At 43.4% G+C, this 23,647-nt stretch overlaps 1 protein-coding gene across 4 annotated transcripts; it reads left to right on the top strand.

The window, feature by feature from the left end:
- The first annotated feature begins 1,065 nt into the window (after nucleotides 1–1,065).
- On the top strand, nucleotides 1,066–10,609 carry LOC125722584 (uncharacterized). Of its 4 annotated transcripts, none has more exons than XR_007386470.1 (3): nucleotides 1,066–1,223; nucleotides 2,475–3,339; nucleotides 3,377–4,156. XR_007386470.1 is itself a non-coding variant. In XM_048998765.1 (3 exons), exons 1-3 carry the CDS (start codon nucleotides 1,112–1,114, stop codon nucleotides 8,292–8,294), a joined length of 432 nt encoding a protein of 143 aa, XP_048854722.1. In that variant the 5' UTR covers nucleotides 1,066–1,111; the 3' UTR covers nucleotides 8,295–10,609. The 4 variants fall into 4 exon arrangements, 2 of the variants coding, with proteins under 2 accessions (XP_048854722.1, XP_048854721.1); XR_007386469.1 differs by having other exon boundaries at nucleotides 2,475–3,673; nucleotides 3,791–4,156; XM_048998765.1 differs by lacking the exon at nucleotides 3,377–4,156 and adding an exon at nucleotides 8,159–10,609 and having other exon boundaries at nucleotides 2,475–2,658.
- Nucleotides 10,610–23,647: the final 13,038 nt, after the last annotated feature.

Raw genomic sequence — 23,647 nt, 5'->3', positions numbered from 1 at the left:
CACAACTTTGCCCTTATTGGCTGAACAATTTTAGTCACACGCATGACGTTTGTATCTCTGGAAGTTCCGATGCATTATCTGCTATTTCTCCCGAAAAGCCTGTAAAGAAGTAAAGTTTCAATAAATGCTCTAATAGTACACATAAGTTAATCGTTTATTTATTGTTAGTTACTGTAATGTTGTGCTGCTTTATGTGTTTAATCGTCTAGTCTGTGAAGAAGGCATTCAAGTAAGAATTGCATTGTATTCTGTGCATGACAATAAAAACTTTGAATCCTTGAAATAAATGTATTTGATCTTTTTCCTGGCAGCTATCTTTTCACTGCTAGCACTTTGGATCAGGAGTTGGTTATTGTAGAAGAGGTAATGTGCATGCAGGTGATATTTGTATAGATGTATCTACACCCTTTTGGAAGTGCGGCCATCTCAGTCAGGTCTCGCACTAGGAGGAGTAGAAGCTGTCTAGTTTGGCTGCTGTCAGTTTATATTCCACTCCTGCAGCCGCCGGCAGATGGCACTCCCCCTCACGTCAGCTGCAGTCAGACCTAAGCCAAGTCGAACGCACCCAATGGCTCCTCCTCATTCCCAATTATCAAAAAACCCACTAATTGAATGGGTCGCGTAATTATCGCTATGAATTCTGGGAGTCTGTGCAACTTCAAGACTGCAGCTCTCGTGTTACTTATAACAAGGAAGGAATATTATTCTATGTCTTTAATGGCGACCGAATGATTGATTGATATAATGTAGTGTTTCATTCTATATCCTGTTTTGATAAGATATCGACATTTCGTAAACATTCGATATACAATTAAACCATAATTGGTCCGTCTTGTTTCTTTGTCACCCAGAAACTTCACAACTGTGTTGTGAGCGGATTTTCAGCGCTTAAAATTTTGTGGTACTTCTACGTTTCTGCGCTTTTGTAAATGTAGATCGTATGTTTTGTCATTTGATTAAAGCGTTTGAAGACTTTGCAGCGCGCTGACACCAATCGGCCACCGTAGCTTAGCAACCGAATCATAACAATTCTTTTCCGTTTAGAGTTTTCATTTGAACATTTAAAGCAGCTCAGACTTGCAGTTTATCAGCAAGAGAGAAGACGCGAAAGATGTCCATCGTGAAAACCACCGTGAATCTCCAGAGGATTGACTGGCTGCTGCCGAAAGGTGCAGTCAGTGTGCGGATCGCCCCGGAATACATCCCCGGTCCAGTTGGCCGAGGTAAGGATGGCAAAATGATGCCCAGACTAACTCAGCACTTAAAGAGTTAAAGTCAGAATATGCTTGACTAGTCTTCTTGAATCTTCTGTTCTATTATCTTGTTTTAGAAGTACATGTCTAAATAATAAAGTAGTTCACCTTTAGCTTTAATATACGGGAGTCTTTTTGCATGTCTACTGCATTATATAATGAAATCAGTAAAATCTGTGGCTGTGCTGTGTTTAAACATCAGAGAAAATCATCATGAAGTGGTAAAGTAACAGCTGAATATGTCCTAATATACGGTGTTTCCCCGAAAATAAGACAGGGTCTTATATTCATTTTTGTTCCAAATGACGCATATAGTATAACATGCTACAGTATATTTACCGGTATTCATGAACAAAAATCCACATTTATTCAAACACAGACATTATGTCATCTTCTAACAGTATCTTTCCATGTAAACAATTTGACGGTGAATTTATTCATGAACAAAATTCTGCTGTATACTGCATATGTTTATTCAAATATAGTCGTAATGTCATGTTCTTCTGGAACATCATTGTAAATCTCCAAGTTCCAAATTCCGTCCTGAATATCTCGCAACTCAATTTCCTGTAGAACCAGTGTCCCCAATCTCTCATGTTTAGCAATAACTCTGTCCTTAAATGAGCGCCTCTTGTCCATGTAGCCTTCTCGTAGTATAACCGCATCTCATTCTAGTTACCGTACAATCCATGGGACAATAACTAGGGCTTATATTACGAGCTTCTTGAAAAATCATGTTAGGGCTTATTTGCGGGGAAACGCGGTAGTAATCAGAAAAAGCATAAATCTTAGTTTGGTACCTTGAGAGTGAATAAATAATGCAACTTATGGAAAGTGTAAGATATGTAAAGGATTTGACTTAATAGCCAGTTGTTGATGCCAGCATTTGGATTGAGTGGGCTGCTATATTTGATGCACATGAACCTTTCCAGTGTTGTTTTTCGCTGTTGTTCTGCGTATCAGGGAATCTGTGCACAAACTGGCTTGTTTGTATAGGTCAGGTTCCCCTGCTGAAACGCAGACGGCCCAAGTCAAGACCAGCGCATAAGTTTCCCAAGCGTGTGTTTCCTGTATCCAATAAAGACGGGGGAATTTTTCTTAGTGTGCAATACCGACTGCCAAGTGTGATATCTGTGATGGTTGTGATGTAGTGTTGTTGTACAGTGACATAATGTTTCATTTAAATTAAATATGCTGTCCCCTGTCTTTATAATCCCAAAGGACAAACCAGTTCCAGTGATGCTGGCCGTCGGAAGAAGTGCCGCACCAGGCCGCCGGCAGCCAGCTCCCTGACCACGTCTGCCTCTCCTGGATCTGCTGCCATCCCGGTGGCAACCAGCAGGGGTCAGCAGGGCACAGGCCGCCGTAGAAAAACGGCGGGAGGCCGGTCAGGGCGAAGAAGGAGGTATGACCAACAGAAGGGGTTAGAGCCTAAGCCCAGCTCACCAACCTTCTCCTCCTCTTCATTTTTATTTCCGTCTTCAGTCCCCTCCCCTTTTGTTTCATCCCCATTTCTTTTTATGGGCTCCTCTGTTTTATCCCCACACTTAGTCACACCTGTAAGCCCAGCTCCACATCCATTTTCAGCTCCAGGCATGGTTCATCTGACCCCTCTGCTTCAGGCTCCAGCACAGGCTGTAGCCGCCTCATCTCACCTGGAAAAATTCTATTGGTTGTATAACTATTATGTAACAAAGTACTCTAAAATGACCTATGACGCCAAGTGCTTTACTGAGTACTGGTGTCAGGAGTTTTGGAACAGACATTTAAATGAAATTAACTTAGCGAAACAGGGGAAGAATGAGGATAATGAGGGTACTCATTCAACCAAGAGGCGTAGGATTGATGAAGATGAGTTCATCTTTCCTATTGATGCACTGGAGCAGCTAAGTACCATGCCCAGGGCTCAGGAGATGGGTGTGGAGATGGGCTATCAGTCAGATGCACATAGCTACATTTCCCTGTAGATTCAGCACATAATTACACGAGACTTGTCATACGTACTTAGGATAAGATAAAATTAGGATATGTTACCATGTAGTTCTATAGCATAAGGTACTATAGGATAAGCTTAAGATAGGATAAGGTTAAGATTGTATAGAATAAGATAAAGATAGGACAAGTTAAGATAGTCTTAACTTGTATGCCATTTTATGTTTTACAAAGACATGATAAATTACCATAAGTTTAGGATAAGATTATATGAGATAACATAGTATAAGAATAAGATAGGATTGCATAGCATAAGATAAGAAAGATAGGATAAGATAACATAGAATAAAATTAAGATAGGATAGGTTACGGTAAGCTTAAGATTGTATAACATAGGATTAGATTAATTATAAATAAAGCAGTCCTCCTTAGAGGGGGGGTGGTGGAGGGAATATTTAAGAAATAAAAATAGGATTAATTAAGATAAGGTTAAGATAAGATTGTATAACATAGGATTAGATTAATTGTAAATAAAGCAGTCCTCCTTAGAGGGGGGGTGGTGGAGGGAATATTTAAGAAATAAAAATAGGATTAATTAACATAAGGTTAAGATAAGATTGTATAACATAGGATTAGATTAATTGTAAATAAAGCAGTCCTCCTCAGAGGGGGGGTGGTGGAGGGAATATTTAAGAAATAAAAATAGGATTAATTCAGAAGGTTAAGATAAGATTGTATAACATAGGATTAGATTAATTATAAATAAAGCAGTCCTCCTTAGAGGGGGGGTGGTGGAGGGAATATTTAAGAAATAAAAATAGGATTAATTAAGATAAGGTTAAGATAAGATTGTATAACATAGGATTAGATTAATTGTAAATAAAGCAGTCCTCCTTAGAGGGGGGGTGGTGGAGGGAATATTTAAGAAATAAAAATAGGATCAGTTAACATAAGGTAAAGATAAGATTGTATAACATAGGATTAGATTAATTGTAAATAAAGCAGTCCTCCTTAGAGGGGGGGTGGTGGAGGGAATATTTAAGAAATAAAAATAGGATCAGTTAACATAAAGTTAAGATTAGATTGTATAACATAGGGGGGCGGCATGGTGGTGCAGTGGTTAGCACTGTTGCCTCACACCTCTGGGACCCAGGTTCGAGTCTCCGCCTGGGTTACGTGTGTGTGGAGTTTGCATGTTCTCCCCATGTTGTCGTGGGGTTTCCTCCGGGTACTCCGGTTTCCCCCCACAGTCCAAAAACATGCTGAGGCTAATTGGAGTTGCTGAATTGCCCATAGGTGTGCCTGTGTGAGTGAATGGTGTGTGAGTGTGCCCTGCGATGGGCTGGCCCCCCATCCTGGGTTGTTCCCTGCCTCGTGCCCATTGATTCCGGGATAGGCTCCGGACCCCCCGCGACCCAATAGGATAAGCGGTTTGGAAAATGGATGGATGGATGGATGGATTGCCCATAGGTGTGCATGTGTGAGTGACTGGTGTGTGAGTGTGCCCTGCGATGGGCTGGCCCCCCATCCTGGGTTGTTCCCTGCCTCGTGCCCATTGCTTCCGGGATAGGCTCCGGACCCCCCGCGACCCAATAGGATAAGCGGTTTGGAAAATGGATGGATGGATGGATGGATGTATAACATAGGGCTACAGTGAAGAAATCAAAAATTTCAAGGCAGCATGAAGGTAACGCACAATCAGGGATGTGCAATTTCTGAGGCATGTATTCAAAAAAAGTATTTTAATTGTGTTTTATCATTCATATTTGACTTAGTTCATGAAATAAAATGTTTTTTTCTACAGACTTTGATCAGTGTTTTTGTATTTTGTAAAATACGAGAAATACTGTATGCATGGTAATGTCAGGTGTGCAAAATGTTTGTGCTAACAAAGGACACAGAGCCCCTAGAAGGGCACAGAGCCAGGCTGAGCACCACAGCGCTATCCAGCCCATGGCTGCCGATGGTCACATTCCACCAGAACCCCCCAACACTAACTCCCCAGGGAACTTCCAAGCAGCAGAGCAGATTCCAACAACCGAGGATCAAAGGAAAAGAAAAGATACTGGCAGGAAGAAGATGATCTTGTGGCCAAAGGTTAAAAATGCAGAAGTTTGGAGAACAAATGTGTTACAAATGAAATATTATTTGAAATGTGCTACAGCTTAATCATTCTATCATACATCCATCCATCCATTTTCCAAACCGCTAATCCTACTGGGTCGCGGGGGGTCCGGAGCCTATCCCGGAAGCAATGGGCACAAGGCAGGGAACAACCCAGGATGGGGGGGCCAGCCCATCGCAGGGCACACTCACACACCATTCACACCTACAGACAATTCTTTAGCAACTCCAATTAGCCTCAGCATGTTTTTGGACTGTGGGGGGAAACCGGCGTACCCAGAGGAAACCCCACGACGACATGGGGAGAACATGCAAACTCCACACACACGTAACCCAGGCGGAGACTCGAACCTGGGTCCCAGAGGTGTGAGGCAACAGTGCTAACCGCTGCACCACCATGCCGGCCCACAAATTTAAACAAATTCATTTTAAATAACTTTAATCTCAGAGCCAATTGCCATGTGCCCACAAATATTTCAATTATTATTGTTTATGATTATAAATGCCGAATACATTCCTGGAGCCTTCGATTTAGCATACACAGTGCCCTCTACAGGATTCTATCGAAACAGCATCTCTCAACCTCGTTCACAAGATTTGTCTTTTTCACAAAACGTTTTTCTTTGTAAATCCCAAAATCTTCCTATAAATGTATGTATGAATGCTTCTCGTCTTTTTCAGTCACACGAAGCCTTTATAAATGAGCTCCCCGATTAATCTGTTTACATGAAAACATCTTAATTGCGTTAAGGCTTGTAAACGTAGCCACCTAACGAAAGGTAACCACGTGACTTAGCAGACTGCATGTTCCTCATCTCCTCTGTATGGACCATAGAGCTGTGTATCGGAGAGTCTGACAACACGCTACGTTTCAAGATACAGGCATTACAATTCAATGCGCTGCTCTATTTTGCCATTCTTTTTTTAAAAAATCTTCTTTTAGAAAAACATGGCACATTATAGAGAGCACACCACCAAATGGATGAAATCTGAGTAAAAACATTTGATTTTTAACGCAATCAGAATAAAGGGGTCTGCATTTATCACTGTCCCTGTAACAATCCAGCATCGTAGCACTACAGCTATTTCGGATTCAGCCAACGAATAACGTTGCTAGTCAGCAGCCTTGTGCAAGCTACTGAAAATTGCTAATTACCAATTACTGCATATAAAAGTAATTATAATAAGGGTGGGATTCGACCGTGTGTCTGCCTGGGGGGTCGCCGGCCAGGATCGCCAGCAGTTTGGACGTGTGGTTGGTCATCAATGTGCTGCATCAGTGTCTGCTCCCTCTGCCTGACCTGCCCTGTATAATTACATAATCAAGGAAAATAACAGTGGGCTAAAGGTTGCATAGTGATCACAGTAACATCGCGTCGATGTTGAAATACATGGTGCAAACAAAAGTAGTGGAATTACACTGATGAGTTACTACCAACACTGCTAGGCAGCTAGGTTTGCTAATGCTAATGTTAGCAGCGCACCCATATGCTACTTCCTCTCGCAAGATAAGGCAGCGTTACTGTCACTGTGTAAATACAATGAGATCTCTTTGGAGCAAGCCTGTCGATACCATGTTAAGTGTAAAACCACAAGTAAAATACCTTAAAAATAATAGAAATATAGATGGTGCTGAACCATGGTGAACAGTGGAGTCATAACAGGCTGTGCGTTGTGTTCAGTCACCTTTCACTGTAAATTACACATGGGTTCACAATCTTTTGTGTCTGCTCTGAATCCCTCAGGGCTGGAGTGAAAACTCCATTCACACTAACATGGTGCTAAGGGGTATTGGGTAGTCATGATTCTATCCTTTTTGGATGCAATTTATTTTACTGATTTAAATAAGTTTTAAAAAATTTCAAAATATAAGGATAGCTCATTGTATCCAAAGGGATGTGCCAAGCTTGCAGTGTTGATGTGCTGCCACCTTCTGGGAAAACGATGAACTGATTTTCAGATTAAGAACATGTATGGTTTTCTGGTATCAGGTGAGAACCGTTCATGCTGCGAACCTATGCTTATGGGTTAGGGTTAAGCTTGGGTCTAGAGCTCAGGGTACTTCCAGGCTTGGAGGCCAAGGGTAAGGTCTCTCTTTCCCCATGTAAGCATTGAATGATGATCCAGCACCAGGGCTTGGGTAAGTCACCACGAGTTGGGAGCCTCATTCCCCAGGTAAAGGATGAACGATCTCCATCCAGCCCGGGGATTCTGGTGAACCTCTCCTTATGCTGGAAGCCTCCTCCCTCAGGTAAGGGTTTAAGAATCTCGCGGTACTTCCATTGAGCCTTGGGGTTCTGGATAAAAATCCCAGGGCCATCCAACTGTAGTAGTGTAGAATTTTGCGGGTAGGACTTGTTGATTATTTCCGGTAAGTGTGTGTGGGGACCCCTAGTGTGTGGAGGCGTCATTGGCGTTTCCCGGTCCGGTAACTCCCCTTCCGCACCGCAGTGGTCTGCCGTGGTACGCTGGCATGCTGGCTGAGGTTCACACTTATTCTGTGTCTTGGTGGGAGGTTTGGCTGTTTTAATTAGCGTTAATCCTCTGCTTGATTTAAATGGCTAATGGTAATATTTTATATTGCAGTGTTTCTCTGGTGTCTGTGTTGCAGCTCCAGTGGTTGCAAGTTATTCTGGTGACTAGGCCTATAGCTACTTGTCAGTTGCTTTACTTGATGTGTTTTAATTGTAGTTACGGTTGTTGCCAGGATTACAGTTTCAGTTGCTCGTCAGCTTCAGTTTATGCCTCTTCCAGCAGGTTTGTCAGACAATAATAGTTTGAACCTGCACTGTGGCTGCTGTGTTTCCTACGTCAGTTTTTCTTTTCCGTCTGTCTTGTCTTGTCCTCAGCCGGTCCGATGTCGCCCAACAACTGCTGCTTGAAGCTCCTGATCCTCGGTGGGACATCGGCGATGTGCTGGGAGCCTTGGAACGCGCTAAGGATCGTCGCACCTTTTCCTGCATTTGGAGCTGTTTCACTCCCTAGTTCTGCGACTTAACAGACTTTAGGCCGCCCTTTCTTTCTGTTTGGGACTGATACAGAGGGACAGCCTGTATTCTGTTACTCATTGTTTGCACTCTTCATAGTTTTCAACACTCAGATTCTTGGTTAGATTGTGGTATTTTCTGGGAGGCTGAGCAGTGGCTGCCTCGATTGATCTGGCTGACTAAGATTTGATTGGTCTGGGGTGGTGGTGTTCACACTTTCACCTTGTGCAGTATATTTGTGTGGGGATCAGTGTGGTGGAGCACAGGTGTGTGTGTGCGTGTGTGTGTGTGCGTGTGTGTGTGTGTGTGTGTGTGTCTGTGTGTGTGTGTCTGTGTGTGTGTGTGTTAGTTTAGGGGACTCTATTCCCCCTTTTGATCAACTTCCCCGGACACCTGTCTCTTGCTTGGGTTTAGTCAGCCGGTGGCCAAAGGCTGGTTGCTAGTTTATTTTTTAAGGTTGTTGATGCTAAAGCGCTTGTCTTGTTTCTTTGTTTTATATTTTCAACAACCTGTTAATAGTACAAACACGTCTCCAGCTCCATTCGGTAAATGAACTTGTGTGCTCTTAATTTAGAGTAATTTTTCCTGTGGTGAAATTCCCCAGGTGGTGTAGTCGTGTCCTTGTACTACTGACCGCTCTCTGCCACAAACACTTTACTCTGAACCTAACCCTAATCCTAAACCTAACCATAGCCCCAAACGTCATGTCCTGCCACCTCCCTGACGTGGCTCTAATAAGCCATGCCTGCTGCTCATTGGTCTCGTGTCTCGTTCCATCCCTCATGTTAAACACTCCCAGCTACTTCCAGTCTGTTCCCTTGTTATTCCTGTATAAGTGCTTCCTGGCCCTGTGTTCGCCATTGATGTGGTGCCCTCCATGTTGCTTGTTCCCTAGCCTCCCATCTTGATCCCAGTAAATCCCAGTTTATTGTCTGACAACACCTGCTCCCAGAGTCGTTCATCCTGGCACCCAACAGACTGACGGAACTCGACAAGCCCCAGTAGGTTCCCCAGGTCCCTACTGCCGATCACTGCTGCTTGTGTCCAGCATACCTAATGTCGCTGGTTCAGGCCGCAGTACATCTTTGCCCAGAGAGAATGGCCCATCTCTGACGGATGGCATAGCCGCCCTCTCCCCGGACTCCCAAGTGGAGGGTGTGACAGCTATAGCGGAGATCCTCAGGGCCCTCTGGAATGGAGTGAGTGTGCTGAACCCCGCAGAGGTGGGGTGCTCTGGAGAAAAGGAGCCCGCCGTCTCCATGTCGTTTGCCGTAGGGCAACCTGCGTCCTCATTGTCACTTGAAGTCTGACAACATGATGCTTCTCTGGGATTTACTGTGATCCCCCTGTTCACCAAAACATGCTCCCCAAAGCTCTCCAGCACAGAAGAACAGGCTTCACTCCTAGTTCTATGGTTGTCAGAGTGCTGGACCACAGTAGAGGTCGGACTTTGCTTTGGTTTTATTGGAAGTCTGCACACAATACAGATGTTTCCTACTGTCCTTCGTTCCAATTAAATGTGGAAACGTTTTGTCAGCTGGCTGGACAAGACCCTACTGCCTCTTTTAATAGTACACATAGTAGTGAGCAGTGGTGACGTAATGGTTAGGGAAGCGCACTCGTGATTGAAAGACACTGCATCTACAGTATCTGGCCCAGGAGAGCCAGCCATTGCAGTCGTTACATCCGCACTTAAGGCTCCCGGCCCAGAGGGCCGCTCAGGCCGCACCCACAGTGTCCAACACAGATGAGGCCTTGGTTGCCTCTAGGCTTCTCATAGAATCTGACACGGTTCCCTGGTAACCAGCCGACACCTGCCACACTGCTCCATAATGTCCGGCCAGCGTCCACCTCTCTGTCCCCTGATGCCTGGCCAGCACCCACGTCAATGTCCCCAGACGTCCAGCCGGTGCCCACCTCATCTCCTGACGGCCTGCTGGTGCCCACTTTCTATCCTGATGTCCCACCGGCACATGCCTGCAGGCTGCCACCAGCCCAGAGAAGATGGATCCAGAGGATGTCCTGCTAGAGTGCCCTGGGTCCTGATACGTGGGTCCCTCCTTCATCCCAGACTCTGGTTACTCTGGTCCCACTTTCTGGTCACCAGTATCAACAGGAGCCCAAGAAAGCGGCAGGCAGAATGTCTGTCTCCCAGAGAGGGTTTGCCAGTCTCTGTTCTTGCCCTGTATGTCCCTTGTCATCTTCATGTTCCTCTCCTGTTGTCTCCTTGCTGCTCTACTGTTCTGCGGTTCTCTCATCGCCCGCCAACCCCTCATGTCCTCCTGCCCTGCTGGCCCTCCCAGACCCTCTAGTCCTGTGATTCGGCAGAGTTCAGCCTCATCTGGAAAGGGGCCTAGGAGGGTCCCCCCCCCCCCCCCCCCCGAAGACTTCCCGATATACACTTCGATTCTCCTGGAGTAATTCAATTTGGAGTCGCAGGCTGCCCAAAATTTAATTCCATATCTGCCCAGTTTTCGGAGCATATGCTGTCAAAATGGGCAGCAGACTGCAACAGCAGACGGAGAGAATACTTATCCGATGCCAAGTACAGGAATCAGATATAAACGTTAGACATTTTTCATAGCACTTTACAATATTATTCATTACTGACTTAATAACACAGTCACTACTCAGGTACAAATCGTGAGTAAATATAGTAACTAAAATAAATGATTCATTATGATTCATTGAACACGAACATGAAATTGATACTCACTACATACGTATTGGCAACATGTTCGGAAAAATATGATTTTTTTTGGTAATTAAAAACTATAAACTGTTGTGACAATGTAGATTGATGTGAAGCAGTAATAAAGAAGATATTAGTTACCCATGAACAGAACACGGTGTGACAATGGTGATATGCATCAGCGGAATGATGTTTGCCCAGAGCTCTCATACTTTGCAGATCGCCGCCATCTTGTCGCTGGATTTCCTGAGTGCTCTGGACTGACGATCGTCAGAGCAGATAACCAGCAACACGTCACAAAAGCTTTGTTTGGGCATCGTAGCTAGAAAAATCACCGGTCTCATTTTCGCACTTCATAAACTTTTGATTGATTCTTAATTGGATTTGAAAACCTCAGCCAATATTAAAAGCCCCATATATGCCCTAAACTCCCTTGCTGTTATTTCTTTCTAGTCCTTGACAAATTTCCTTCTTACCTCCAGGTTGCTAATGTTGATTTTTCCATTGATCTTGGAATAAAAAGTTGGACAGGATATCTTTGGCTTGCCGAATGCAGAGCCTGGTTGGCCGCAGAGAGGTTTTCATTGAGTACTGTGCTGTAATCCTGCCTGGACCATGTCCGTCCAGTGCTTTTGACTACCAGCACATCTGCACATCTTTAGTAATATCAGTCTCTTCCTCTGCAAATTCCACTTCCGAAACCTCAACAGAGGTCTCACACCTACTTCAGTACTGTCCCTTTCTGTACTACTGCTTTCCAATTCCTGCAATACGAGATCTGCTGCTTCTTCAGGTGTATCGCTCCATGTCTCTTACAGAGCAGCACCTCAGATCATCCTCAGGTTTGGCACCAGTATCATAGATAATGCGAACCTTCATATAAGTAAGAGGTAATATTTTGCTCAGTATCAGTTCAAGATCAAATACTTCAGGTTTTTTATTTGACAAAACACATAAAATAGTCGTGCAAAGTCATTGATTTATTTTTAAAACTATTGCACTGTGATACATTTAACATCATATTTCCAGTTCTGCCAAATCTCTTATTGACAGCTTAGTGGTTTTCCAATGGCTTGTGGCGTCACATGGTGGTCGAAAATGATATTACAGGCTTTTGTTGAAATTACCTTAAAATTCATCTGGAATGTATTGATTTATGCTGTAATTAATGATGCAAATTAACACAGATGGGGCCATTTTGACCCAAAACAGCTAGTTGGAGGGTAGCAATCCTCCAGATTGTAAAGGTCAAGATACTAAAACCTGGAAAAGTGCAAAGGACTGGAGCAAAAGAATAACAGTGAAAGCTGTCAGAAACAGGCAGGAAACTCTGCATGGATGTTTTTGAAGAGGTAGACGGGTCCAGTTGGCTGTATTAGTCAGTCTGCTAAGAAACATGGCGCCAACAAGCCCATGGCCCCTTTTCATGTAAAACTTCGTACAGGAGGCTGTTTGTGCAGTTTAGTGCCTTTGTTAGCCTCGGCGCCTGTAAATCATATAAGCACACCCACCACACCCCCAGGAGCATTCCGCGTGCCCCCACCGGCCAACCTGCCTGTCCCCCCCAACCCACAGACCGTCTGTAGTTCTGAAATCTATCCACATGGCTGCTGGCCAAGTCTAAGGTAAAATTCCATAAATGAAATATTCAGTAAAATACAATTTTTCCCCTAATCTGGGAGACAGTGCAGAATTATTGGAGTCGGTCCTAACTCTGTCTTCAATATGTACCCAGCAGGCACCTAGGACTCGTATCTCCCTCTGAGAATTTCTTCTTATAAGAACATAAGAACTATACAAACGAGAGGAGGCCATTCGGCCCATCAAGCTCGCTTGGGGAGAACTAAACTAATAGCTTAGAGTCGTTAAAATCTTATCTAGCTCTGATTTAAAGGAACCCAAGGATTCAGCTTGCACTACATTATCAGGAAGGCTATTCCATACTCTGACTACACGCTGTGTAAAGAAGTGCTTCCTTAAATCCAGCTTGAAATGTTCTCCCGCTAATTTCCACCTATGGCCACGAGTTCGTGTATTTAAACTAATGCTGAAGTAACTATTTGGTTGAACAGCATCCAAACCTGTTAGAATCTTATATACCTGGATCATGTCCCCCCTCAGTCTCCTTTGCTTGAGACTGAACAGATTTAGCTCAAGTAACCGTTCCTCGTATGACATTCCTCTAAGACCAGGAATCATTTTTGTGGCCCTACGCTGCACCTTTTCTAAGGCCACAATGTCCTTTTTAAGATATGGTGACCAAACCTGCACACAATATTCTAGGTGAGGTCTCACCAAGGAATTGTATAATCTTAGCATTACCTCCCTTGACTTAAACTCCACACACCTGGAGATATACCCCAACATCCTATTGGCCTTTTTTATTGCTTCCCCACACTGGCGAGAATGGGACATTGGGATTTATTTATTTTGAGCTTAGCTAGGCTTTGCAAAACATCTGCTTCAGTTATATATATATTAGCTATAGACAATGCTGGATAGGTAATAACTGGTAAATTACTAAGGTCCTCAACAGTGAATACCCGTGCAAAACTATCATTGAACTCATTTACTATATCAATGTCGTTTACTATTATAAGACCCTTACTATCCTGCAGATTAGTAATTTCAGGTTTTAGAGCTCTTTTAGAGTTAAAATACTGGAAGAAACTTTTAACGTCATCCTTAGCTTCCAATGCAACCATCCTTTCGACATTTCTTTTAGCTCGTCTAATATCATTTTTTAACTCAGCCTGTAGACTTAGATATTCCTGCTTAATTCTGTCATCATCAGTTATTTTCCATTGCTGGAACAAAGCCCTTTTCCTCCTTACTTTATACTTTATTTCCCTAGTAAACCACCTAGGTTTCAATTTCCTAGATTTATTCTTGCTGGAAACAGGTATGAAGTCCTCTTGCACTTGCAATAATGTGCTTTTAAAAAATTCCCAGGCCTCTTCAACAGTTTTGTTATTTAACTCCATCCAGTTCACAGTTTCTAGTTTTAGTCTCATACACTTAAAGTCAGCCTTCCTAACATTATATATTTTTGATTTGGACTTAGCTCTTCGAACACTAAACTTAACCTCAAATTTGACCATGTTATGATCGCTACTGTCAAGTGGTTCTAAAACTAATTTACCAATCCTGTCCTGGTTATTAGAGAGAACAAGATCAAGAATGGCATCTCCCCTGGTAGGGGTGTTAACAAACTGAGTAAAAAAACAATCCTGTACTAATTCCACCATCTCCAGTTCATTTTCTGAAGAGCCAGTGACAATGTCCCACTGCATTCCTGGTAGATTAAAATCACCCATAACTACCACATCATTTTTATTGCTCATAGTCCTAATATCACTGTATAACAATCTGCTTTCCTCAGCAGCTATATTAGGTGTTCTGTAACAAACACCGACAATTAGGCTATTTGAGTTTTTAGCATCTAATTTTACCCATATTGCTTCCGTAGTTTTATTTATATCAGTAAGTTCCCTTGCCTGCAAGTTTTCCTTTACATATACTGCAACACCACCTCCCTTTTTTCCTATACGATCCTTACGGAACAACGTGTAACCATCCATATTATATTCTTGTCCATCCTTTTCACTCAACCACGTTTCAGTTACTCCTATAATATCATAAGAGTCCGATGAGATAAAAGCCTCTAAATCATGAATTTTATTCCTAATACTTCTGGCGTTTAAATACAGACAACAAAGGGTAGGCCTATTACGGTGCCCACTTACAATATGATTATTTGGGGCTTTCCGTTTCCCCCCACTGACATAGTTAACTAACCTCCCTGCCCCCCCAGTCCCTAGTTTAAACATTCCTCAACTACTCTACACATACGCCTCCCCAATACACTGGTTCCCCTCTGGTTCAGGTGCAACCCATCCGGCTTGAACAGGTCCCACCTGTTCCAGAAGGTCCTCCAATGCCCCATAAACCTAAACCCCTCTTTCCTACACCATCCTTTTAGCCACGCATTTAATTTCCTTATCTCAGCTAACTTAGCCTGACTTGCACGTGGCACGGGGAGTATTTCGGAGAATACCACCGTGGACGTTCTGCTTCTAAGCTTATTGGCGACTTCTATAAATTTATCCTGCAGAACAGCCCTTCTACCCTTGCCTATGTCGTTGGTGCCAACATGCACCACGACAACTGGATCCACCCCAGCTGGGGCCAAAAGCTTATCCACACGATCTGGAAGGTCTCCTACCTGGGCACCAGGCAGGCAAGACACCGTACGGAACCCTCTATCACGCGTGCACACATAACTGTCTACTCCCCTAATAATGGAATCCCCCACTACCAAAACCTCCCTCTTCCTGGGGGGAGGGGGCTCCTCAGTGCCCAAGGGCCCACCTGCCTCCCCAGTCCGTTCCGGCTCTAAAGCTGGAAGAACCTGAAACCTGTTCGACACAGTCACCTCAGGTGATGCCGCCTCTGCAACGTGTGTACACCCTTTCCTGCGTCTACAACCTACGGTCACCCAGCTCTCTCGACCTCTCTGCTCTTCATTCTCCCCCCTCCCGGCTAGTGGCGTACACACCTTCTCCCTAAAAGGCGTATTAACTTGCTCCTCTAACTCACTGTTGCATTGGATGAGAGCCAGTTGCTCCTCAAGGTCAAAATGCGCTCAGCAGCAGAAATTCTCCATCCTAGATGAGCCTGCAAAGTTCTGTAGAAGTTAAATATACTTTAGTCAAATGAGAGACTAACCTGCTGTCAGGCAGGGGAAGCTTCAATAAGGCCTTCATTCATGACAGCTCCACTTGGCTTTTTGACGAGTCCCCATTTAGATGCAGCACGTCAGAGACTGAAGAGCAGGATGAAGGCTGTAAGTACAGTTTGCTGTGGATTGTGTTTGTGTTTAAATCTAATAAAGGATGAGACAATTTACTTAAAGCATGATATAGTTCATATTGCTCTTCAGGCTTCGTGATAAAATATTAAAATTATGGAGTACAAAGTTGCACATACAAAGAAAACAATGCAGAGCGGCAGGGCACCTGGCCCAGAGGGTCTTCACATAGAATTCTACAAAGGGTATTTTTTCCTGTTAGATTTACAGCTTTGGTTGTCTTGCCCTTTAAAGAAATTCTCTCAAGAAAGAAGTTGCCTCTTACCATGTCACAAGCAATTAGTTTCACCCAAAAAGGAGGAGGACCCCTCTCTGCTCCCCGTGTTAGTAGATTCTCCCCAACTCCTCCTGCTTATTCCTTCCTCCCTCCCTCCTATTTGTGCTCTCCTCCTCCTCTTGGGTTCTATTCATGTCTTTTGGTTCAGCAATAAAACCCACAAGGCTGCTCTTTGATTGTCCCTCTTCCCATTGTGACATATTATGTATTACATGATTATGAAATTATTTGATTATTATACAATAGTCAATTAACCACTTTGTTTCTTCAATTTGTCTTTCTTCTGAATCATCAGATATATGTCGTAGCTGGTAATTTGTTACACTCTGCTGTCAGTGCCAGTGTAGCCTAGATACAACCAGTCGTATGTTTCGGTCATGCTGATGTTTGAACAATTTTTGGGAACAGTTTTTCATAATGTTTTCTCATATATGTGGTGTGATAATTGAGCATGACCCCACTGTTGCTGTGCTTGGTGCTCCTGTCATGATCTGTAATCTCTTATTTTTTCATGTCTCCTCCCACTCATGCCAGCAGAGGGCGCTGCTGGCACTTTGTAACCCTCCTAATTCTCCTGTATCCCATTATAGTTCTCCATCCTAACCCTGTACCCCTGTTTTGTTGCTGATTAGTGTGCTGTGTATAAATATGCCTGCCCTCACTGCGTTCCCCAGCTCAGTCATTGCTGTTCCATGTGTAGTCTGTGTTTCCTTAAAGCCCACCGAGCTACACACTGCCCCTAAATTTATATTTATATGTAATCTGTGTGTGTATGTGTTATCTAGATTTGCCCTGTATGTTTCTAACTAAATCTAATCCAGACCTTGATCCTACACCTACTATAATTATAAGTACCTCACTATACCTATATCTAACACTGCTATTCATCACCAGTGTTACATGTCAGGGCTTCGCTGCAATAGATCCCTCAGTGCTGCAGGTTATTACTGTGACTTTGCACACACACACGTTGCTGCTTCCTCAGCCAGTGTCACATATACTTTATTACACACAGACCTCAGTAATCTCTGCTACACTCACACCTGCTCACTTTACATCCATGGTTAAATTCTCCTAATGGAATCTATCTTAATGTCTTTATTCTATTTTACTTTAATTTTTTACCATATTATTCATTGTATTGTTCTTTCGATTTTATTTTTATTTTATTATTGCTAATACACCGGATCTGAGTGCCTCATTTTGTTCCCTTCATGTAGAACACATTTTGTAATGACAATAAAACATCCTTATCCTCATCTAAATCACACTGTCTAACTACTAACCTGTTTAAATAATATAATTGGATTTCAAAGGTTAATAGTCACTCAATTACCCCCTCAGCCCAACAGTACCACAAACACCCAACATGCACGGAAATGTTCTCCTAAGTTGTTTTCCCTGCCTGGAACAATACCACAGCAGTCACATGGAGTAATGTTTCAAAACTTTTCGGAAACCTTGCATTGAAACTTGAGGTCTTTAGGAGGGATCAGTCCTGGGTGGTAAAGTTGCCATCACAAAGGTTTTTGATTTAGGGATTCATGATGCCAGGTAGCCATCTTTCACAAGCTGGTGGGCTGTGCCACTGATGCCTTTGCTTGGGTTTTATATGTCTGTCCTGGTTTGTGTTTTTGCCACTTCAGGTTCCCTGGTTTTGGTCTACATTCCTCGGTCCTCTGCTATGGAGTCTACCTTCTGCTTCACCTCATTCTGGAGCCGCCCATCCAGTCAGCGGCCCATGTCCCCCTGGTTCCCTGTTTCCTGAGGTTAGTCTGCTAGTCTCTGGGGCCAGGGGGCAGAAATCTGCCATGTTGGATGGGTGGCCCAGGTTGGGGTGCTCCATCATAGACTGGTACATGAATGGTTTTCAACCAGTATGTACCGAGTGTGCGTCGTGACGAAAAGAATGTCATGGGAACATTTAGGACTGACTGCAGTATTAGTTCAAAGCATGATTGTGTTTTTCTTAATTTTTATTGATTTATTTTTGGATTATTGATTTTTTAAAGTAACTTCATTCAGTTAAAAGGGGTTTGTCCATTTGCTTTAGCAGAAGTTCGTGTAAGTATGATGTTCACCTTCCTTTTTCATAGTCTAGTCTTTGCCAAGTTTTATGCTTATTTCCCCTGATTAAGTTAATCTGACGTGTGTTTAGGAGGGTCATACAGGCTTTTTGTTTGTAATGGAAGCACAGGGTCTGTACTTGCAGCTTATTTGCCATGCTAATGGAAGCATTTTACCTTCCTCTCTAATCTCTTTTTTTCTTGGCTCTCACTGCAATCTCCTCTATGCCAGGGTTTCTCAACCCAGTCCTTGGACCCCACTGCAAAGATCCACAGTTTTGCTCTGTCCAAGCTCTCAGCACAGCAGTAAAAGGTGACTGTTTGGTTCATGCATGCAGGGATCTGGGACAGAGCAAAAACGTGGAGCTGTCTGGTGGGCTGAGGAATGAGTTTAGAAATGCTGCTGTATGAAGTATTAAACCATTTGACCGGTTGGATAAATGTTAAAATGTTTTCTCAAAATATAAAAAGAGATAATCTTCTGTTTTGCGTCTCATTACAAGCAAACTTGTTTTTTGTTTTTATGTCACTCTAGTATTTGATATCTAATTTTCAGTCTTCTGGCAATATAATCTGGTGAATGGGGAAAGACTTCCAGCAGGGGCTCCGGTTTCCTCCCACAGTCCAAAAGTGCGCAGGGTAGGTTAATTGGCAAATCTGAGTTGTGAGTGTTTGCGCCCTGCAGAGTGTTGACTCCTGCCCAGGGTTGGTTCCTGCCTACGCCTGTTGTTCCAAGGACAGGCTCCGGTCCCCCCCGCGACCTCAGTTTGGCTTGCTGTCTCCCCGCTTGGTTTTCTTTGGTTTACGTCTTCACTAGCCCCCTTGTTGCTTTGACTTGTGTGTATGTTATGTATGTGTGATTGTATTGCTGCATAGGGAGTGACTGCTATTTTTAGTGGTGCAACGGATCACAAAACTAACGGTTCGGATCATATCACAGATTTTGAGTCACGGATCGGATCAATTTTCGGATCAGCAAAAAGGGGAGGAGTCAAATGTAATTTGCTTCTCATTTATTACAAGAACAGTATGGCAAGGAACTTTTGGTTTTATCAAAAATAACTAAAATAAATTACAAAAATAAAACCAAGAAATAACTGAAAAAGCTGAATAAATACAATTTTTAAATAAAATTCTCAATACTTGAATACTTCAATGCAACAATTGCAAAAAAACAACCTGAGAACTGAAAACAGGCCAAACCTTATTGTGACGCCCGCTCCGTCCGCTCCTCGTGTGTGCCACGCCCCCTAATTACCCACGTGTGATTTCCTGATCGTGCCCAGTCGTGTCTTGTTTCCTGCTGCCTTGTTTCATGTATTTAAGTTCCTGATTTGTACTAACCCGTGTCTGTCATTGATGTTAGTGGCGTTACATGTCTCCTGCTCCCCGTTACCTCATTAAACCCTCGTTTTCCCGTTATCCCGCTTGCCTGCCTGCTCCTTCCACGCCCTACCGCACGATCGCCGCTTACCTCCGCGACCGGTCGTGACACCTTATAATGACAAATTTTTTTTTCAAAAAGATGAGGATGTCTACATTCTCTGGGGAGAGAGTAGACCTCTTAGCTGTCACTATGTCACCTGCTGTGGAGAATACCCTCTCACTAGGAACTGAAGTGCCAGGCACAGCAAGGTAGTGTCTTGCCATTTTTGCAATGTGAGGGTATTTACACTCATTGTGTTTCCACCACGCCAGCGGATTACCACCATCCACTGGCAAACTGCTTGCTGCCCTGTATGATGCTACCTCCTCTTTGATTGTGTTGTAAAAAGTTTTCTCTGTGTCTGACTCTTTCACAAATGTATCCCCAAAAAGCTCTTCTATGGCAGCCTTCTTTTGTGGAGGAGATGCATTTGGCCCTGTGTCTTCTTCAGAGGGTGTTGGCTCTGTGGCTTGACCCTGCAGAAAAAATTACTGAGTTATTTAACTATATTTCTTGTTATATATTTCATAGGCAATCAATAACATATGCTGGTAATTTTCAAAATTAAGATCAAATATTCACATAAATAATAGTTAAAATATTTTATAACTTAATTATATTAATATTAAATAATATGAATAACTGTATTATTTTTTACCTCTTCAGTAGCCACAATCTCAGTTGTGAGATCAGTGTATGTCTTCTCGCGTAGGGCTGGTTCTATGTGAGTCAGGGACTTGAACCTTGGATCAAGTGCAGTAGATCTGTGAAGATAATCTTGTATTTCAGGGGGGTTGGTGTATCTGGAAATCAGGTCCCCTCTTATGGCAGCCTTAACATCTCTGGTAATGCTGGTGTCTTCCTCATTTGCACACATGGATTGTATAATTCTGGTTTTCAGAGGCAGGATCATGGACACAGATGGTGCATTTTCAGTACTCAATAGGGTTGTGACTGTTTTGAGAGGTTTGAGGAGCTGAAGGACCTCCTCTGCTACTTTCACATCATCATCAGACAAGGTGACAATGTCTCTGATATTTTTTTTCAGTGTCTTTTCTGTCAGTGCAGAGTATACTGCTGCCTGCTGCTCAAGATAGCGCTCCAACATGTCATATGTGGAATTCCATCTTGTAGTGACGTCGTGTATGAGCTTGTGGGCTGGTAGCTGTAGCATTTCTTGCTTTGTTTTAAGGACATGAGCTGCTGTTGTACTTCTGTGGAAAAAAGAAACCACCTTCCTAATCCTCCCAAGAAGGCGATCCATCTGGTTAACTGAGATTCCTCTTTGGCATGCTAAATTTATCACATGTGCAAAGCAAGATATCTGTGGCCCTAGTCCACCTTCTGTCACTGCATTTACTTGGTTTCTGGCATTATCTGTGGTGACTGGGATATTGCTACATGCATTGTGTCTCTTTAACTTCCACTCAGCTACTGCTTCTATCAGGATTTGCGCTAGATTTGTGCTTGTGTGAGTCTCATAGAGGGGACGTGTCTGTAGCACCGGACTTTGCATCTCCCATCCCGCTGTTATATAATGGGCAGTCACAGTCACGTAGCTTTCGGTAGCCCTTGATGTCCACCCGTCTGTGGTGATCGAAATAGAGGATGCATCTGATAAGTCTGCGACGATTTTGCTTTTTTCCTGTTCGTAAAGTTCAGGCATGACCTTCATGCTGAAATGTGTGCGCGAGGGTATTTCGTACCGTGGCTCAAGCACTTTTAGGAGGTTTTTAAAACCCTTGTTTTCAACAACAGAGTATGGCCTCATGTCTGCCGCGATAAACATCCCGATAGATTTGGTAATAGCTTTAGCCCGCTCTGATTCTGGTGCAAAGTGCTGCTTAAATGCAGCGGTGAGCAGCTGTTGCTGTGGTTGCTTCGGTTTGCATCCTGTCTGCACACCGGGGTGATGTCGCTTCAGATGCGTGGCCATACTCGATGTATTGCCACTTTCATACGGCTTTCTCGTGCCACAGTGTCTACACACTGTAACTGTTTTGTCCACCACCCTTCTTCCGTCATCATTATATTTTACAGGAAAGCCAAAATGCTCCCATACAAAAGATTTGAATGATGCGGGAGGCTTTTCGAGTTCCTCTGTTCCGCCGCTAGCCATCGTTGTTGACTGAGTCACATGTTCCGCTGACGTAAACACGACTTCTGTGTAATTAATTATTTATTATTTAAGCAATATCAGCAGAAAACACTGTTTTATCTGCGGTTATTTTTTTTTTATTTATCTAAAAGTTTAAAAAACGAGTTAATCCGCGGATCACGTGCGTTCCGAACCGTGGGTTGTAATCCGTACGGATCACGGATCAACCGCGATCCGTTGCACCCCTAGCTATTTTGTTTTGCAAGTGTGTGTTGGACTCTGTTTATTTGGTTAGGGAGTGAGGTGGAGTGTTTGTCTTTTGGTTTCCTTTTCTTTTGCACTTAGGTGAGATTAGCTGTGGGTCGCACTTGATAGTTGGGGATTTTGTTTGTTATTTTGGCTGTGGTCACTCCCAAAGTCTTTTGCACAGGGTTATTTGTTCAGTGTCAGTATTATACATGAAAAAAAATGAAAATACAAAAAATATCCCTTTGTCCACTGGTGTTCCCTTCTTGCCCTCACCCCGTTTGTCCCTTTATCCCATTCCCCTTTCCCGTGCAGGGGCGCCGCTAAGGGGGGGAAAGTTGGGACAATTCTAAGGGCCCACGCCCTTTAGGGGCCCCCAGAGATCTGAATGGGTGTGGTAGGGGGGCCCAACCTCATATTTTGTCATAGGGCCCAAAATTGCTAGCGGCGCCCCTGTTCCCGTGAATACTGTTACACTCCAACCCTAGACAGGATATCAAAACAGCATCTTACCTATCGTTTTAAAAGAGATGAGGGATATTAATCATTGACCTTTATCTTTGCTATTTCAGAAATCCGTATCTGCTACCTTGTGACTGGAAGTATACACTGTAAAAAAAAGGCAAAATGTGTCACAGTTTTAAACCATTTTATATCAGCCAATTTGACTACAGTATAATTATTTTTTTCCTCTTATGTTAAATGACAGAAAAGTTTTCATCAAAACTACATTGCATAACTGGCATCGTAGTACTGATTAGCACCGATTCAGACATCCCGATGAACAAATATGAAATTCATTTAAACTGTGGTACCTTAAATCCATCAAGTTACCCCGATAAGCCAGTAACCCTGATTCGTAGTACAGGCCACTGATCACAAGCACTCGGTGTAAACGTATTGTTTAACCGGCGCTGTTGCATTACCAGGGTGAGAGCTTGACTTGTTGGTTAGCTATAAAAACAGACGTTAGTGCAACTCCACGTTAATGGTGCGGTCATCATGGCTTATAAATGCTTATTATCGTTCATCATTGTTTGTGTCAGTAACGATAACATAAACAAGGGTAGGCACCAGGAGATCATCATTGGCTCTTGCATCGATTACTTTTCCCGTAACACCCTTTAGATTGTTTCCCTGAAGGGCAGCAAACCGACAATTTCGGTGTGATTGAGCTGATCACGTGTGCATGGGGAGGGAATGCGGACCACATGACCTTCCCGGCGAGCTCAGCGCATCCAGCATCGCTTCGCAAATACAATCAAAATGTTTTATCTTTATTCACACTTTCTATCTTTATTCATTATCTCTACGATCTCACTGCTAGACGAATGCCTGGCATTCAGAGCATTCTTTATTAGCCATTTGCCTTTGGATGCAGTTTATTTGCATGCCCCAAAGCTTCCAGGCATCAGTAATTGCTTCCCACGTTACTCCGGTCCTGGGGTCTTCTGTAACTGCCCTTTGGGATTACATATATTCAGCATATGCTTTTGTCCGAAGTGATGAGAGTTTGGGGTCAGAGCACTTGGGTCTAAGGGACTTGCTCAAGGGCTTAACAATGTTACGATTACTCTGCCATGGGAGTTGAACCAACAACCAAACTGGCAGAGATGGCCAACCTGCTGAGCTCCACACCCGCTGACGATCTCCTTTTCCTGTCTGCTGCAGTCTCC

Source organism: Brienomyrus brachyistius, unplaced genomic scaffold, assembly GCF_023856365.1.
Source record: "Brienomyrus brachyistius isolate T26 unplaced genomic scaffold, BBRACH_0.4 scaffold40, whole genome shotgun sequence".
NCBI lineage: Eukaryota > Metazoa > Chordata > Actinopteri > Osteoglossiformes > Mormyridae > Brienomyrus > Brienomyrus brachyistius.
This window is presented reverse-complemented; position numbering and strand designations above follow the sequence as displayed.